Source organism: Semicossyphus pulcher, unplaced genomic scaffold (genome assembly GCF_022749685.1).
Source record: "Semicossyphus pulcher isolate SPU_LCO1_2020_fin unplaced genomic scaffold, fSemPul1.0.p SCAF_13, whole genome shotgun sequence".
Lineage (NCBI taxonomy): Eukaryota > Metazoa > Chordata > Actinopteri > Labriformes > Labridae > Semicossyphus > Semicossyphus pulcher.
Genome location: NW_027211637.1, coordinates 23,684,834 through 23,699,689, shown reverse-complemented (window position 1 = coordinate 23,699,689; position 14,856 = coordinate 23,684,834). Strand labels below are relative to the sequence as shown.

Below are 14,856 nucleotides of genomic sequence, written 5' to 3'. Positions count from 1 at the left end.
GTCGATCTTTCAAATCAGGTGTGTTTGAGTACGGAGGAACCTAAAATGTGCAGGAAGGTAGCTCTCCAGGAGCAGGGTTGGAGACCCCTGCTCTAGTCTTCCAGCCAAAAGACTTCTTTTTTTATTATCAATTTTATTATTACAATTTTTACTTAAATTGACAAACTGACAGCAGAGAGATGACATGGCGGATGACTTGCAAAACATTCCCTCCAATATTGATGTTGATGTCCATGGTCTACATTTTAACCTACAGTAGGTGTAAGGAATAAGGTGCCACAAGATGTAATTGTTTTAACCTTTTTCCTCTAATTGGGATTTAGGTTATTATTAGATCTATCTGGCCAGTTAAAGGTCACAGCAGCACAATCAATATATGATTATTTGCCTTTAATTAGACAGAAAATGCTTTTGTTCATGATTTGGGACAAATATTCTCAGAAATGTCACCAATTAAACCAAGTTAAACCTCACAACTATGTTTTTTTAATTGTCCTGTTCTTATGTGTCACTTTTGTATTTGGTCTTTTACTCTGGTGAAATCTAGCAGAATCAAGAACATGGAGTGTGACATAATGAACATCTGTATATTGTGGTAAAACTACGCTCAAGAGTGTTGCAGCTTCATCAGCTAACCTCCCCTCTCCCTGTTCCCTCTTTTTTTAGACGTGGACGAGTGTGCAGAGGCGCTTGACAACTGCAGCATCGATGCCATCTGCCAGAACACCCTGAAGTCATACAAATGTATCTGCAAGTCGGGCTATAAAGGAGACGGCAAACATTGTGAAGGTAAAAGTCTTACTGGATTAATGCGCTCATTTACACCTGTGGTTGGAGGCACAAACTTCTGCTCCCCTGTGTGGGAGGGTTTTTACAGTACATTGAAGTTAAAGCCACATTTCTCATGTTGATTTGACTTATCTCTCTGAACGTAAGCCCCCTGGGCCAGCGACAAGCTTGGTAAGAGCTTCTGTCTCACTCAACATAACTCATTAGTTGCAAGACTCTGCAGAAGAGGGAGGAGAGACGAGGGAAAAAGTGGCGGACGGAGGGGAAAGGAAAGCCAGGTGCGGAGGGCTCCTTTGTGACGAGATGAAATGAAGCAGTAAATTTCCTACACATGTTGGGGGAGAAAATTAAGATAGCGGCTGAAACGGCAGTCGCAGCGCCTGCCAAGCTGTCAGGGATATTTCCACAGCCAGAGGAAGGCCTCACGGACTGTCAGACACAAGTCTGTTTTTCTAACCTTTTTTCAATGTGCCCAAAGCCGCCGGATCATTATATCCCACAATTTTTATTAGTGTTATTACAAAACCATATTTCACAATGTCATTTTTTTCCCTCTCTGTTATTATTCTTTCATTTACTTGACCGAGTGTTTTTCATGGCCTGCTGCCTGTAGGTCATAAAAGTTTGCTTTTATTGAATCTATTGTAAAATATGTGGAAGGTCAGGTTTCCTTTGAACTCAAGGTTTGCTCAAAGCTTCTCAAGGCTGACATACTGGTAACATTCAGAATTTAAGCAATACTCATAAAAATAGAAATAAATATTATATTTTAGTAATCTGTGGTAAAATTTGAGGTCAGTCCGACTGCCTGTTGAATGTAACCTTGCACAAAAGTGCTGCACCAATTTAGCATCAGTTTGTTTTAAAAGACGGCATCAGGAAAGGTAAAGATAATGAAGAAGGAAAGCTTTCCTTCCATGCGGTTAGCTTTGTCCTTAATACCACGTCAACAGCTCCTCCACCCGGCTCGTCTTTATGTGCCATAGTACGAATTTGGTTTTTAGGTTCTAGTGATCTAAAGGCTTGGATCAATAGCTGAGATTTTACAAGTCTGTTTGAGTTGAGGCACAAGCTTTTATCTTTTAAGCTCCTGATTTGTCCTCTGCTGCCAAAGGATATGTTCACCATTATTCTTTTTTTCTTATAAATGTCAGTCGCCCAAATGAACAGGAAACAGTTTTACTTCCTCCTGTTCATCCTGACCAGTAAAAGATGTCTTCAGAAGGTGCTTTAATGTCGATATAATCTACAGTGCTCGTTGTTGGCGGTTATGTTTTCCAATGTTTAACTGAAGCTATCACTTCTTTAGTATAAAATTCCCTCTTTGTGTTTCCTCAGAGTTATTTATATCGTTTAATCAGTCTTAAAGCCTATGCATGTGACGATCAGGCACATGAACGAAAACATTATCTTCCGGCCTTCCAACCAACTATCCACTTTTCTGTGTTGAAAGCTTTGACGGCTTCATTTCCATGGAAAACACGCTCAAGCAATTTCCTCAAACAGTAGCAGCTACAGGAGCTTTGAAAATAGCTTTATAAAGATATAAGATTGGTGTGTAGTTTATGTGAAGAGGTTAACCCCCGTCTCTCAAAGGCGATGTCTTTGACAGCATCGGAAAACTGTTTTTGACGAATATCAAATTAAGTTTCTTGCTGTCATGCCAATAAGTTAACGTTAACTGTCAGCATGCAGGGATGGTGTGTTGGCCTCTGTAGCAACTGATTTCAGCTAAAAATGTCAGATCACATGGTGCCCATTAGATCAATGCATCACACTAATGCATCACACCCATACATGTTTCATTGTTAAGTGAGGACTTGTCACAGAGAGTCATGACGGGGATCTTCAAGACTGATATCGGGTGTGATCATTTGAATCTGAAGTTTATTTTCGAGTTAATGATAATTATCCAGTGATCTCAGCAGCGCGGGATGAATCTGTCTTTATTTTCTTGAGATGATCATATAACCTAAAACGTTGACGGCGTTACAAGTAATTACACATATGACTGTTCTCAGCATCTGTGTAAGTAATTTTTTAAGGCACTTCAATTGGCAGAATATGACAATGAACCCAAAATGACCACTTGAAACACAAAAAAGAGTTTTGAGGGTCATATGATTTTATTCACTCTCAGTCCGTTTCAAATTTAATTCCCTTATAAATTAGATTTCATTCTGGCCTTCATTTTTAACAGTTTAATATCTTTAAAACATTTGCTATCTTTTTCCGCTTTAGGAATAAATGATGATGTGATTTTTTTTCCTTTTAACAAAAAAAAAAAATCAATAGTTGGTTTTTCTGATTAACATTGGTGAACTGAGAAAACGGGAACGGCATTGAATAAAATTCCAGATCCTTTTTATCCTTGAAAAAAGTATTGATATAGTTTTTCACTAAATGTTATAATCCCGTTTAGTCGTGGGAATCGCAGGGTAACTCATGATATGATACATGATACGATACACGATACGATAGGTAATACACGATACGGTACGTGATACGATACGATACGTGATACGATACGATACGATACGTGATACGATGCGCGATACGATGCGCGATACGATGCGCGATACGATGCGCGATACGATGCACGATACGATACGATAAGATACGATATGCGATACGATACGCGATACGATGCACGATACGATGTGCGATATGATGCACGATACGATACGTGATAGACGATACCGTGCATGATACCATGCACGATACGATTCGTGATAGACGACACGATACGCGATACGTGGCCCATGATAACATGATATCACGATACAGCGATTCTGCAATAATTGATCTATTGCAACACAATCATATCTTGATATATGATTTACTGAAGAATACAAAATGCCCCATAAAAGAATTTGACACAAACTGAGATGAAACTATGTTCGTGTTTTCAGTCTACAAATTAAATTTACAGAACTATAGAACAACTATGAAAACAAATCAGGACTTTAAATTTGGATTAATGTCATAAGCTCCACCGCAAGGAGTCATGGAGTAGTGTTTAGAGCACCATATGTAGCAGTTGTAAATTAAAGTATCGCTATTTGGCGCCAGCTCGTCGATAATTGTATTGCACGAGTCAGGACGACTATATATTGCCGTATCGATATTTTGTCCCACCCCTAAACCTGTCAGTCAACCTCACAAGCCCTATTATTACATCTTCAACATTTCAGGTTTTACAATCTAATTAATTTATATAAAGAGTTCGTCTAGAAGACAAATATAAAGGGACAAACTTTAGCGTTGACTTACGACATCTTGACAAGCATCAAATAACAACAAATTCAAATCTGCTGAGGGAAAGTCGCTTGTGGTGAGTGTTTCGGGTTTCCAGAGGAGCTGAACAGTGATGTGTGATTGTGTGCTGTGATCGAGGAATGACAGAGACGTGTGGGAAGAGGAGACGCAGGGAGCAGCAAAGTGTTTCTTTGTTTTAGTCCCGTCCCTCTGCTGTCACCTCTTATTAAGCGCGGAGTGAGACGGCCTCAAAGAGGAGCCGAACGGCCGGGATCATCGGCCCTAAATGGGTTCGTAAGTGCTGGTTGGAAGTGCGCCGCGTTCTCAATCCAGCTTCTCTGGGTCTCCTCAGCACGGACCCCTCCACCATCATCGTAACTGTAACAGACAACTCCACTCAGGCTGTCACACCAATCTGCAGGCGCTCTTTATCTTCCTGCCTCCTCGCTCTCATTTATGTGTCACATTTCTTCAGCTAACTGACTTCGGAGTTATCAGTGATGGTCAATATTAGCATTTGATTAGCTTTTATCTTCCATGTCAATTATGTAAGCCACGTTTTAATAGATTCCTTACTGCGGGCGTACATTCACATAAGATAATTCAATTTCCTTAACTTTATGTTCTTTGCGCTAATGTGCATAAATAGACTCTAATAAACGTATAAATAGCTGCAAATATTAACGCTGACTTCATTCTCTGGAGCTCAGTAGAAAGCTTTTAGTACCTACTGGACAAAAAGCTGTTTCATCCTGCCAACAATAAAATTCCAAAGGGAAAAAGCAACGTCTTGGCATGAAGCTGGTCAAATAATGGGATATTAAATATGGCATAAAAACCTCAGGATTTAAAAACAAAACAGAATCAGTGAGACTCTGGCATAAAACCAAGTTACATCACTAACAGGTGAACTGCCTAATCGCCGCAGCTGTTTTCTCGTCCCTGTTTGCCTCTTAAGAGCTCTTATGAGAGTACAGATGGAACAAATACATCATCTTATCCTATTAAATGCCCCAAACGACCTTATTGCAATCTTCAGGTATATTTTTATATTATAGGGAATATGCTTAATTGCTTTCTCGCCCAGAGTTGGATGAGAAGATGGATAGACACCTCCGCAGTGTGCTTAATAACACATTACATGTTATATGTTGAAGCTGCACAGTTGAAGAGTTCATACTAAAAATGACAGTTTGTGATTTGTTGTGTGACTTCCTGGAGGCGCCTCGTCACCTTGAGGTTTGTATGTAAGCAGGAAGGAATTCAGTGTGAAACCCGGAGGGGGCTTTTACGACTTGATTAATGGCATTAGTTTTTTTTAATGATGAGTCAAACAAAGCATGAAGAACACCACACCAGTTTATTTTCTCAACCGTGAAGTGAAAGGGATCTCCTTCGCTATTAACTTTAGATGCTAGCTCTACAACGAATGAGCAAAGTGCTAATGTGGTTTAAAAACTGTCAGCATACCAAGAAATTTTGAAGAATCTGGAAAAACACTCACCAGAGAAACTCAGTGTCCTAATGTAAACAAAGTTTGTTCATGTTGTGTTCTTCTCTCTTAAAAGATGTAAATCTTTTCATCACTTTTTGGCTAATTACTTGTTTCTAGTCTCATTTGATGATGTTTCTTAGAGATATTTAAATGTGCCTCTTTTAAAACACTGTGTACAGAAAAGCATTTCAGTGCATTAATCTGAGTATTCCTGATTGTTACCTTGTTATTATTATTGGGTCTAGTTAATCACATTTAGAAGTTAATTCTTAATAAAAGGAGTTATTATGACTTTTGGTTTTAGTATGGTTTTACAGGTTAGGTTTAATTTAAAATTCAATGAATTTTTGAGGCACTGGAAGACAAGTGTTGTTACTTTTTTGACAACCTGTTTCCCCCTGTTTCCAGTATTAATGCTAAGATAACCAGAGGCTAGCTGAAGGTTTATATTTCCTGACAGGTATGACAGTGGTATTTATCCTCTCCTCGAACTCTCAGCAATAAGGCAAAGAAGTTTAGTTCCAAAAATGTCAAAATGTAACTCCTTACTGTAACTTAATTTCTCCATGTTTTGAAGAAAAAGAAAGAAAAGTACTAACTACCGCCTGTCAGCACCTGTGTCCGATCGCACTTGAAGCTGTTTGTTGACTTTGTTCCCTCCTGTCTTGATCGTGTTGTATTAATCCTCTTTGGACAAAAGCGTTACATGAAATCATAATTATAAGGCACCACTCTCAAACCCCTTTGTATCCTGTCTCTGCAGATGTCGACGAGTGCGCGACTGAGTACAACGGCGGCTGTGTCCACGAGTGCATCAACATCCCGGGAAATTACAGGTGCACATGCTATGATGGCTTCCGCTTGGCACATGATGGGCACAATTGTCTAGGTGAGTGTGTGATGTTTGGGAGTGTGTGTGCGCACTTATCATAGCATAACTGTTTTTTTTTTTTATTCCTTACATTTTCCTGCTGCTGACTTAATTATGCAGGAAAGGGTTGTTCTATAGGCTCTTTTGTCAGGAGAACATGTGCATTAAAGTGCATGTGTCAGGCTCCGGCTGACATTACCCATGTGGCTGCATAACTTCCCTCTACGTGCGTGTCTAATGTCACATCATGGATGGTAATATATGTTTCAGGGCTGAATTGAGCTCCTATTAGACTCCTGCATTACATATTAGCTATTCCCTCATTTCACAGCGCAGGTAGCCTCTGAGTGTGTTTTCACTGAACACAAAAGAAGACTTTTTTCTCTCTGACGAAAAGGGTGAATTTATGAAGAGCTTGACCCTGAGCTGGGAGCTCTGAGTGAGCCGTCAGCCGACCGTACTTTCCCATGGTTTAATATTTCACCAGTGTGCCATTCATATTAACCTCGCAGAGAATGTATTACACTGAAAAGGTTATGAAATGAAGGGGGAAAAAACGCTCCTCTTCCTGCTGCTGGGAGCTGCTAAACATAGACATCCACTCCCCCTCTGCATGTTCTGTCTTTCTCTCCTCCTCCTTCTCTCCATCCTTCCTTACTTTGTTTTATTTTGAAACCCCCAACTGAGACCCCGCCGCTCCTCAGAAAATCATCCCCCTTCTGGTTTTAACCTCAGCATGGTGCATTACTCTTGATATGGAAGCCGGCTAACCCTCGGAGCTGCTGCAGTTTTGTTGTAAAGGAAAATAGCAGACGACTTGCTCCAGCAGACTTTAACATTCAGGTGAAGTGATGACAGGAAAACTTATCAGCACTTAACGATGATTCACTCTTAAAGGGCTTTTACATGCAGGCACACAAGGCAACAAACTTATATCAGCCCCAAATCATCTTGATGAGATGGGATTAAGGAACACTGGAATGGAAAACACATCTTTAAATCGATAATAAACCTGCTCTGACATGACGCTGCCCGCTTTCTTTCTCCCACTTCTCTTTCTCATCTTCCCTCGCTCTCTGTCTCTCCCTCGCTCATGCGCCGGTATCTTCGGAGTAAAACGGGGCTATTTTCCAAGCCATTTAGCAACGGCGTTCAGCTGTGCGTGGATCATTTGCTTTGCCGCGGATCAGCTCCTGCCTTGCGTGCAGGTGTGTAATTGCAATATATGCTTGTGTGGCTGATGCTGTTGCATCAAACAGAGATGCATCCATCGATCCCTTTGATATAATCTGTCATAGTGAAACACACACGATGTAAGACAAAGAGAGCTTTTCTTCTTCTGCCATGTTTTATTTCTTCCTGCGAATGACCTGCAGAAACTTCCCCTGAAGGCTTGAGAATCTCGGCTCTGCAAAGGCGGCATTAAGACGCACCGGATGGCATATATGTATAGCTGTCGAGCACAAATCCAACTCTTGCCCTGAGACCTGAAAGGACTCGTAAGACTTCTTTTTCTCAAGAACTTAACTCATTCTAATGCCCCCGCTCTGCGCCGCTAAGGAAATAATCCTCAGCACAAACACAAGAGAGGAGAGGAAGAGGTATAGCCGAGGTTTCATGTTAAGGCCCCAGCTTCCTCTTCCAGGTTTAAGCTCCTTTTTGGCCCCTGAGAAAAGATTAGTCCCCTTGGCCCTGGAGTAGAGAGCCTAAGCAGCTGGTTCCCAGACGAGGTCAGACCCTCAGAGCCCCTTATAGACCAGATGTGCCCGAGGCTGCACAGGAGGAGACGTTCACCTGATCCTCTAAAGTTCACACTGAGTTTAAAGTCTGGGATCTTTAAGGTGCTTCTCTTTGGATTTACCCCATGTTGTTTTTCCATAAAGCTCCGGTGATTTTGTTTTATTTCCTCTGCTTTTCATGGTTACAGTTCTGTATAAACTCCCAGTTGTGTCTATAACTTCCTGCTCTCACCTCCTTTCAGGCTGTTCTCCAGCCAGTAGGCGCTGGTGTGTGTGTGTGACTGTCAGCTCAGGGACACCGAGCTAGGCCGGCGCACGCACGTCCCCGTCGATGTCTTCTTTGTGTGCTTGCATCCGCACGTGCCACACTGCTCCTTGTAATTGGATGTGTTGGCAGCATAATGACATTGGGCGGTGGCAGGAGGCGGCAGAGCGTGAAGCAGAACGCTGCCTAGCGCGCCTCACCGGGGACGCTCTGGTTTCTGAGGTCTGCCCTACACCCCACAAAGATGTCAGGGAGTCAGCAAGGTGGAAGCAATGCAATATCACAGCACGCTGCCCCTGTCTGCACAGAGTGAGATGTCACTCACTGTATAATTTACCTCAAGAGCAGCTATTGTGCCCTCTCGAAACTCCCAGAAAAGATGAAGTGGAGCATATAAGAAGCTGATTACGTCTTTTATAACTGCCGTGTCTATTATCTCGCGGAGGTGAGGGAGGGAAGGTATTTAATCAGCACACCTCCTTCATAGCGAGGCTGTAAAGGATTTCTAGAGTCTTAGGAAAAACAGAGGAATCAATGTCAATTTAATCCAAAACACACATCCTCTTTAGAATGAAAACCAGATGCAGGAAGGCTATTAGTTCCCCACTGTAGCACCACCGTCCCCACATTTATGACCTATGTGTTTTGTTTGAGGTCCTACAGAAACCAGAATTCCCTCTTATCATTGCTAGTTCGTTAAACGCTCTCAAGTAGCCTAATATCCTAAACATCTGCACAAACACTACTTTCTTTGCGACCACAAATCACAACATTTCACTTCCTTCTGGCACTAAAAGACACAAATAATGATATTTCTTTCGCTACCATGAAGTGGAAACGGCACGGTTGCATGCAGCCTGAGTGTGACTCACGAGGAGAAGCGAAAGCTCACTTAAAAAAAAGACATTATTAATGTGTGACAGAGTGCAACTGTGCTGTAAAATTAAAGCGTGTCTCATTGCATTGCTGGCTTTTATTAAAGGGCCAGTTCGCCGATTTTCAACCTCAGCCACTATTATGCTATTATGGGGAGCTAATGCCATTATGGTAGGAGGACGCCAGACGACGTAAAATGCGTCATCTGGCGGAGGCCAGGGAGCTCGCTAAACTACACTTCCTCAATCTTGGACGCCTGCCTCCGATGTCATGTCTCGTTCAAAATCGTCAGGTTTGAAATGTAGACTGCAGACCTGATTTTTTAGACGATTTAAACGAGCCATTGCCTGCACAAAAACGGTAGTATTTCACTCCAGCATCTTTCACTGGGCTGTTCGAGGGGGCGCAATGCACACTGGGTGTTGTAGGAATGTAGAAAGGGCGAAACCACGAGCTGTTTGTACAACTTTCTCCGCAGCTATGGCGCCAATTTCAAATATAATGGCTTCTTTCGATTACAGAGAACACCAACTTTGACTGACCGGCTTTTTCCAGGGGCGACTTTCTCCTTTTAGCATGCCCTGCTCTGTTAGCCGTGCATGTTTCTAACTGTTCAAGAGAGCTGATTTGGGGGTCTTGGGCTCCACTCCTGCAGCTTGTTCCTTTGATTTCCATTGATCAACACTGATTTGCTTTGTATTGATTCGGCAGACCTCAATTCCCCGCGCAATCTATAGGGAAATGAATGCCCTTTTACTTTAACCTTGCCCAAAGACGTATCATGATCTATAACACAGAAGCAAAGTCATTACAGCTGTGAGATGTGCTTCTGGAACGCAGCTTTGAAGGTCCCATCACTTTACACTGTTTGGGTTTTTTTGCCTGGAATCGTATGGTGACATTATTTTACTAAAACCTTCATCTATCATGTTACTCAGAGTGTCCTATCTGAGCCTTTGTCCCCGCTCTTGTAATCCTTTGGGATGGTGTTGCAGGCTCTGCTAATCAAACAGGAGGTTTCAGACTGATGTATTATTGACCAGGTCCTGATGGGAGAGGTAGTCATCAAAGAGCGTCACGCTGATTTGCTCCACAGCCTTTGCTGCGCTCTTAAATGCATTCCTTTTAAGTGCATTGCCCACTCCTCCAAGGCGGCGTTGATAACCTCCGCACCTTTTGCAGAAAACGTTTGATTCTTGCTTTGAAGCGGGGCTTTTAACTAGCACCTTTAAATCCTGAATATGTAGGATTGCGTCAACCCCTTTGGCCGTCATCCCGAGAGGGGGAGCGGGACACCGCAGACCCAGATCGAGCTTAGCACTAACCCTTCTCTGCAGATGCAAATACCCCGCCGTCTCCCCGGTTAGCAGTCACTTTGCTTTTGTTGTGACACGCACGGATCGAGTTTGGACAGGAGAGCCTCTCCACAGTTCAGAGGAGCGGAGCTGAAGTGATGAGTTAAGGGACGGATTTAAGATTGGTGCATTAGCCGGCTCCTGAAGACTGTATCAACACACCCTCTCTCTCCTCTCAGGATTGTTCAGTCCCATCTACCATGAAATGAACAATTCCAGCTGAGCCCATTGGCAGGGCTTTGGGGGAAACTCAAGCCTGAGATTGGGCTTAGGGATGTAAGCATGTAGCAGACTGGGAGCCGTCAAGACGTCAGTGCAGGGCCTCTTGTCTCTTTGGCATGAGGCTGTCCACCCCAAACACTTATCCTGGGGTTTGTTTTTAAAATGCTTCCAGACTTGTTTTGGAGGAACAGAGAAATAGCACTCACCATCATCGTAGCTCATAGTTTTTCATGTAGGAAAGAACTCGGCGAGCGACTGGACGTGGAATCAAAGTCTGTGCTTATTTACCAAAATGGTTGCTGGGAGACAAAAAGCTGAAAAAGTCTGACTTCAATCAAAGCTGTATTGTTCTGTTTATGTAAGAGCATAAAAATCAAACCTGGTTGCTGATTTTAGAATGACATTAAACAGATTTTACTCGTGTTTGCTTTGCAGATGTGAATCAGCTGCATTAGACACAGTGGTTCAGGCAGACAGGAAGTCCTGGAACCAATAAACAGTTCAAAGCTAAATACTGTGAGTGTTTTCATCCATCAATTTTCAGTTTGCAAATGTCACACGCACTTCTGTGATTTAAGTGAGTGTGTGTTCTGCAGATGAAAGATCAGGACTTCCTGCAACATATCAATTTATACAACCCGAGCTGACACGCAGCTCGCACAAAGCAATCTGTCCGTGCGCTCGGCTGTCCTCTCGGGCCGGGTTCAAACACGACGGCCCGCTCCCTGCTCATTCAAGTGGGTGAAGAAATGTGCTGTGTCATTGAACTCCTGCAGCGAAAGAGAAGAAACAGAGGAAATCCGGTAATCCTTTTGACTTAAGAATCGGAGCTGCCTGTGTATGTGCCACTCCCTCCTCATTGATGCCTGATCATCTACCGGAGACGCACGGTCGGCCCCTGCAGTCCGCCAGCTGTTCTGCCGCACATGGCTCCGATTTGCTGCCTTATTAAAGAGTGTGTGCCTCTCCGACTCCTGTAAATGAAATGCCCAAAGAGGCCAGTGTCAGTCCACTCACCTCCTTGTCTCTGGTCTGTCTGGACCACAGAGACAGTTCTGTCTGATCCAGACAGAGGCCAAGCAGTGGGACGGACGCAGGGACAGCTTTGACAGCAGTAGTTTTTCACTCCCCACCCTGCAAAAAAAAGAAAACTCTGGGTCAGCAATAAATGCCCCCAGAGTTGCTGAACCATTAAAAAAAATGAGAGCGAAAGAGTTCTCCAAAATAAGAGTTCAGGAGTTTCTGTAAGGCAACCACCATGTTTACATGGCTCTAAAGCTCTGCGCAAGGCCAAATGTTATATATACAGCCAAGGCTATCTGAGAAACCAGCGGACATGGCCTCCGCAAACACAACCAATCTCTTAATCTCTCTCCGTTTGAACCTTCCCTTGCCCTGCGCCTCCTCCAGTGAAGCAGGGATAGAGCAGAGACATGTCTCATTTTTCAGGAGTGAGGCAGCCCTTTTAACTTGATTAAGACGTTTTTTTTCCGTCCTCTCGAGAGAATTTTTAAAAAACTGTTTAAAGTCCAAATAACATGAGCACTTCTCCGGGCCATGCCAGAACCCCTTTCCGCTTGGAAATATTTGCTTTGGACGCCAGCCTTGCCCAGCACACAACACAGGCAATTATGGGAGCTATTTAAACAGGAGAGATCTTCTGACAGGCGACGCCTCATTTGGAGGGATGAAGGAATCAGGAAATGAAACCTTCATTGATGCGCTGAGGGTATGGAAAGAGAATTCCCCTGGGCCCTCTGTGGCTGGTTGCATTTCTCATGGGCATTTTGTGCATGCGTTAAGGAGCGTTCTGTGTGTGTGCGTGTTGCCTTTACATGTCTGAATTTTTGTTTGTGTGTGTGAGAGAGAAAGAGAGAGACTTTACGTGTGTGTCGCGAGGTTTTCCTGTTTGATTTGCAGAGTTTGGGTGTTTGGTGCCCGCTAACTGTTTATCTCCAAAGGTGCAGCTGGAGGTTGCTGGCAGCTTTCGTCAGCTCAAAGGTCCTCTCTCTGTTGCTGCCACTTGCATGATGGAGAAATAAGACCATGAGGTCGACAACAAGGCCGCCGCGCGGTTAAATGAAAGCCCGCCCGACTATTTTTTCCAAACCGTCCTCCCTTGACTCCGACTAAAAGTCGAAACGTTAACTCAGCCGAGCAGCTTTTCTATAAGTGCACTTCTTCACCTGGCTGCCGAGTGATGCTTTTCCCGTCGACCTCATCTGACATGACACGTTGTTTTTGGAGGAGAGACAGTTTTACTGATGGAATGTGAGAAGAGGACAGCAGACTTGGCACGCCGACGAGGGTCATGAGTGCTACCTGCCACTGACCTACTTATCCACCCCCAGAGGTTTCTGCCTTGCCAGGTGCCACTTTGTGAGCACAGTACGTGTGTGTTTATGCGTTTGGTGAATCCACATTTCTCTGCATTTCTGTGTGGAAAAAGAAGAAAGAAGAGGAGCCAGTGAAGTTTAATTTCAAACTCTGTCGGGCTGAGAATTCCCCAGAAAGGAAACTTAATCTCGAGGCCTTCTCAGACTGGACAAATAGACAGTAAATTAGTTTCGCATGACGGTTTATTAAAAAAAAGCCTTGTGTATACAGCGGATTATTGATGCATTGAGCAGAGGGGTGGATAAGGTTCCAGTGTTGTTGGTAGACAGGGACAGATCCCAGGTCTCTGGGGTAAGAGGGAGTATGGAGAGTCACCTCTAGAGCCACAGTGCAGTCACGCACAGGGGAGGCCGGGACCTAAGTTCTGCTGAATGCCAGACACAGAACAGCAGTGAAAGTGACATTGCGCAAAGAGCTTGCATTTTGAAAATAAACAAATTTATCAAAAGATTTATAGATGTTCCACCGCTGCTCACTTCTTGCTTTTGTCCGGTAACATAATGAGCAAGGGGAAAGAAAGTTTCATGCCTTTGGACGAGAGCAGCTGGAAGTTCACAATTCATTATCAGTGGAAATGAAGTCAGCAACTCTCGTTTGCGGCCAGTTTCCCTTTCTTGCCCGGAGGCAGGACGGGGCCTCAGGCGACACCTTTGTAAATGCCTTTGTATGCTCTGGAGACGGATTCACATGGTCGCTTGTTACCCTCCTGCTCATGTCGACCCCCTCATTTCTCAAACTTTCTCCCCTTTCCATCCCTACTTTCCCTCTCCCTCCTCGTCTCCCCCGCCTCCTTCCTCCCTCTCCCTGCATTCCTCCCGTCATGGGGCTGACAGACACTCGTCATCAGCAGGTACTCTGGCCCAGGTGGATCAGGTTTCCCACTTGCCAGGAGATTGTGCTGCATGTGCACATTTATGGCTTAGTGCTGCACAGTTGGAGGTTTTCAGTGCAACTCTTGTGTGCTGCCAGGTCAGATAACCATTAAGACAGACACGTCTCCTCAGACAGCTTCAGACAAACTCCTCCGGCTTTTCATAATATCCAAATACTCCTTTGTGTGCCTTGTGTTTGCCTTTTGAATGACATTTTGCACAAAAGGCAGGCGCTATGGTTGTTACACCTTCTTAATTATGAAAGAGAGTAGTTTGTTTATTATTTTATAGATCATTTTAACATTAGAAAATAAAGAAATTAATCTGTATTGTTTCCTTTTTACCAACATGGCGATCAGATAGTGGTAATGCTTATTTTAAACATTGACTAATGTCTGGTTTCAAATCACTTTTTCGCACAAAAATTTTATTATTGCAGCAGTTATTTAGGGATAATATGTTTCATTTTTCATTACTGAAATGTTACTAAGAACATTTACTCAAATACTAAAGGTACTTGCGAGGTACTTATTTCCACATATAAGTATTTCCAGTCTATGGAACTTTTCCTTTTCTTTTTCTTAGGTCCTGCAGCTTTCTTAATGTCACCAAAGGTGTGCCACAAGGTTCGATTTTAGGACCCTTCAATTTTACAATTTATATCAAAGATTTCGGCCAAATATCAAATTAATTTTTACATCTTTCTGCTGTTGTATT

At 43.2% G+C, this 14,856-nt stretch overlaps 1 protein-coding gene across 1 annotated transcript in view; it reads left to right on the top strand.

Moving 5' to 3' along the window:
* scube3 (signal peptide, CUB domain, EGF-like 3) overlaps positions 1 to 14,856 on the top strand; it is an 86,285-nt gene that overhangs the window by 18,441 nt on the left and 52,988 nt on the right. The window contains exons 2-3 of the mRNA XM_069659549.1: positions 667 to 789; positions 6,306 to 6,431. Coding sequence (XP_069515650.1) covers positions 667 to 789; positions 6,306 to 6,431 — 249 coding nt within the window. The remainder of the gene's footprint in view (positions 1 to 666; positions 790 to 6,305; positions 6,432 to 14,856) is intronic.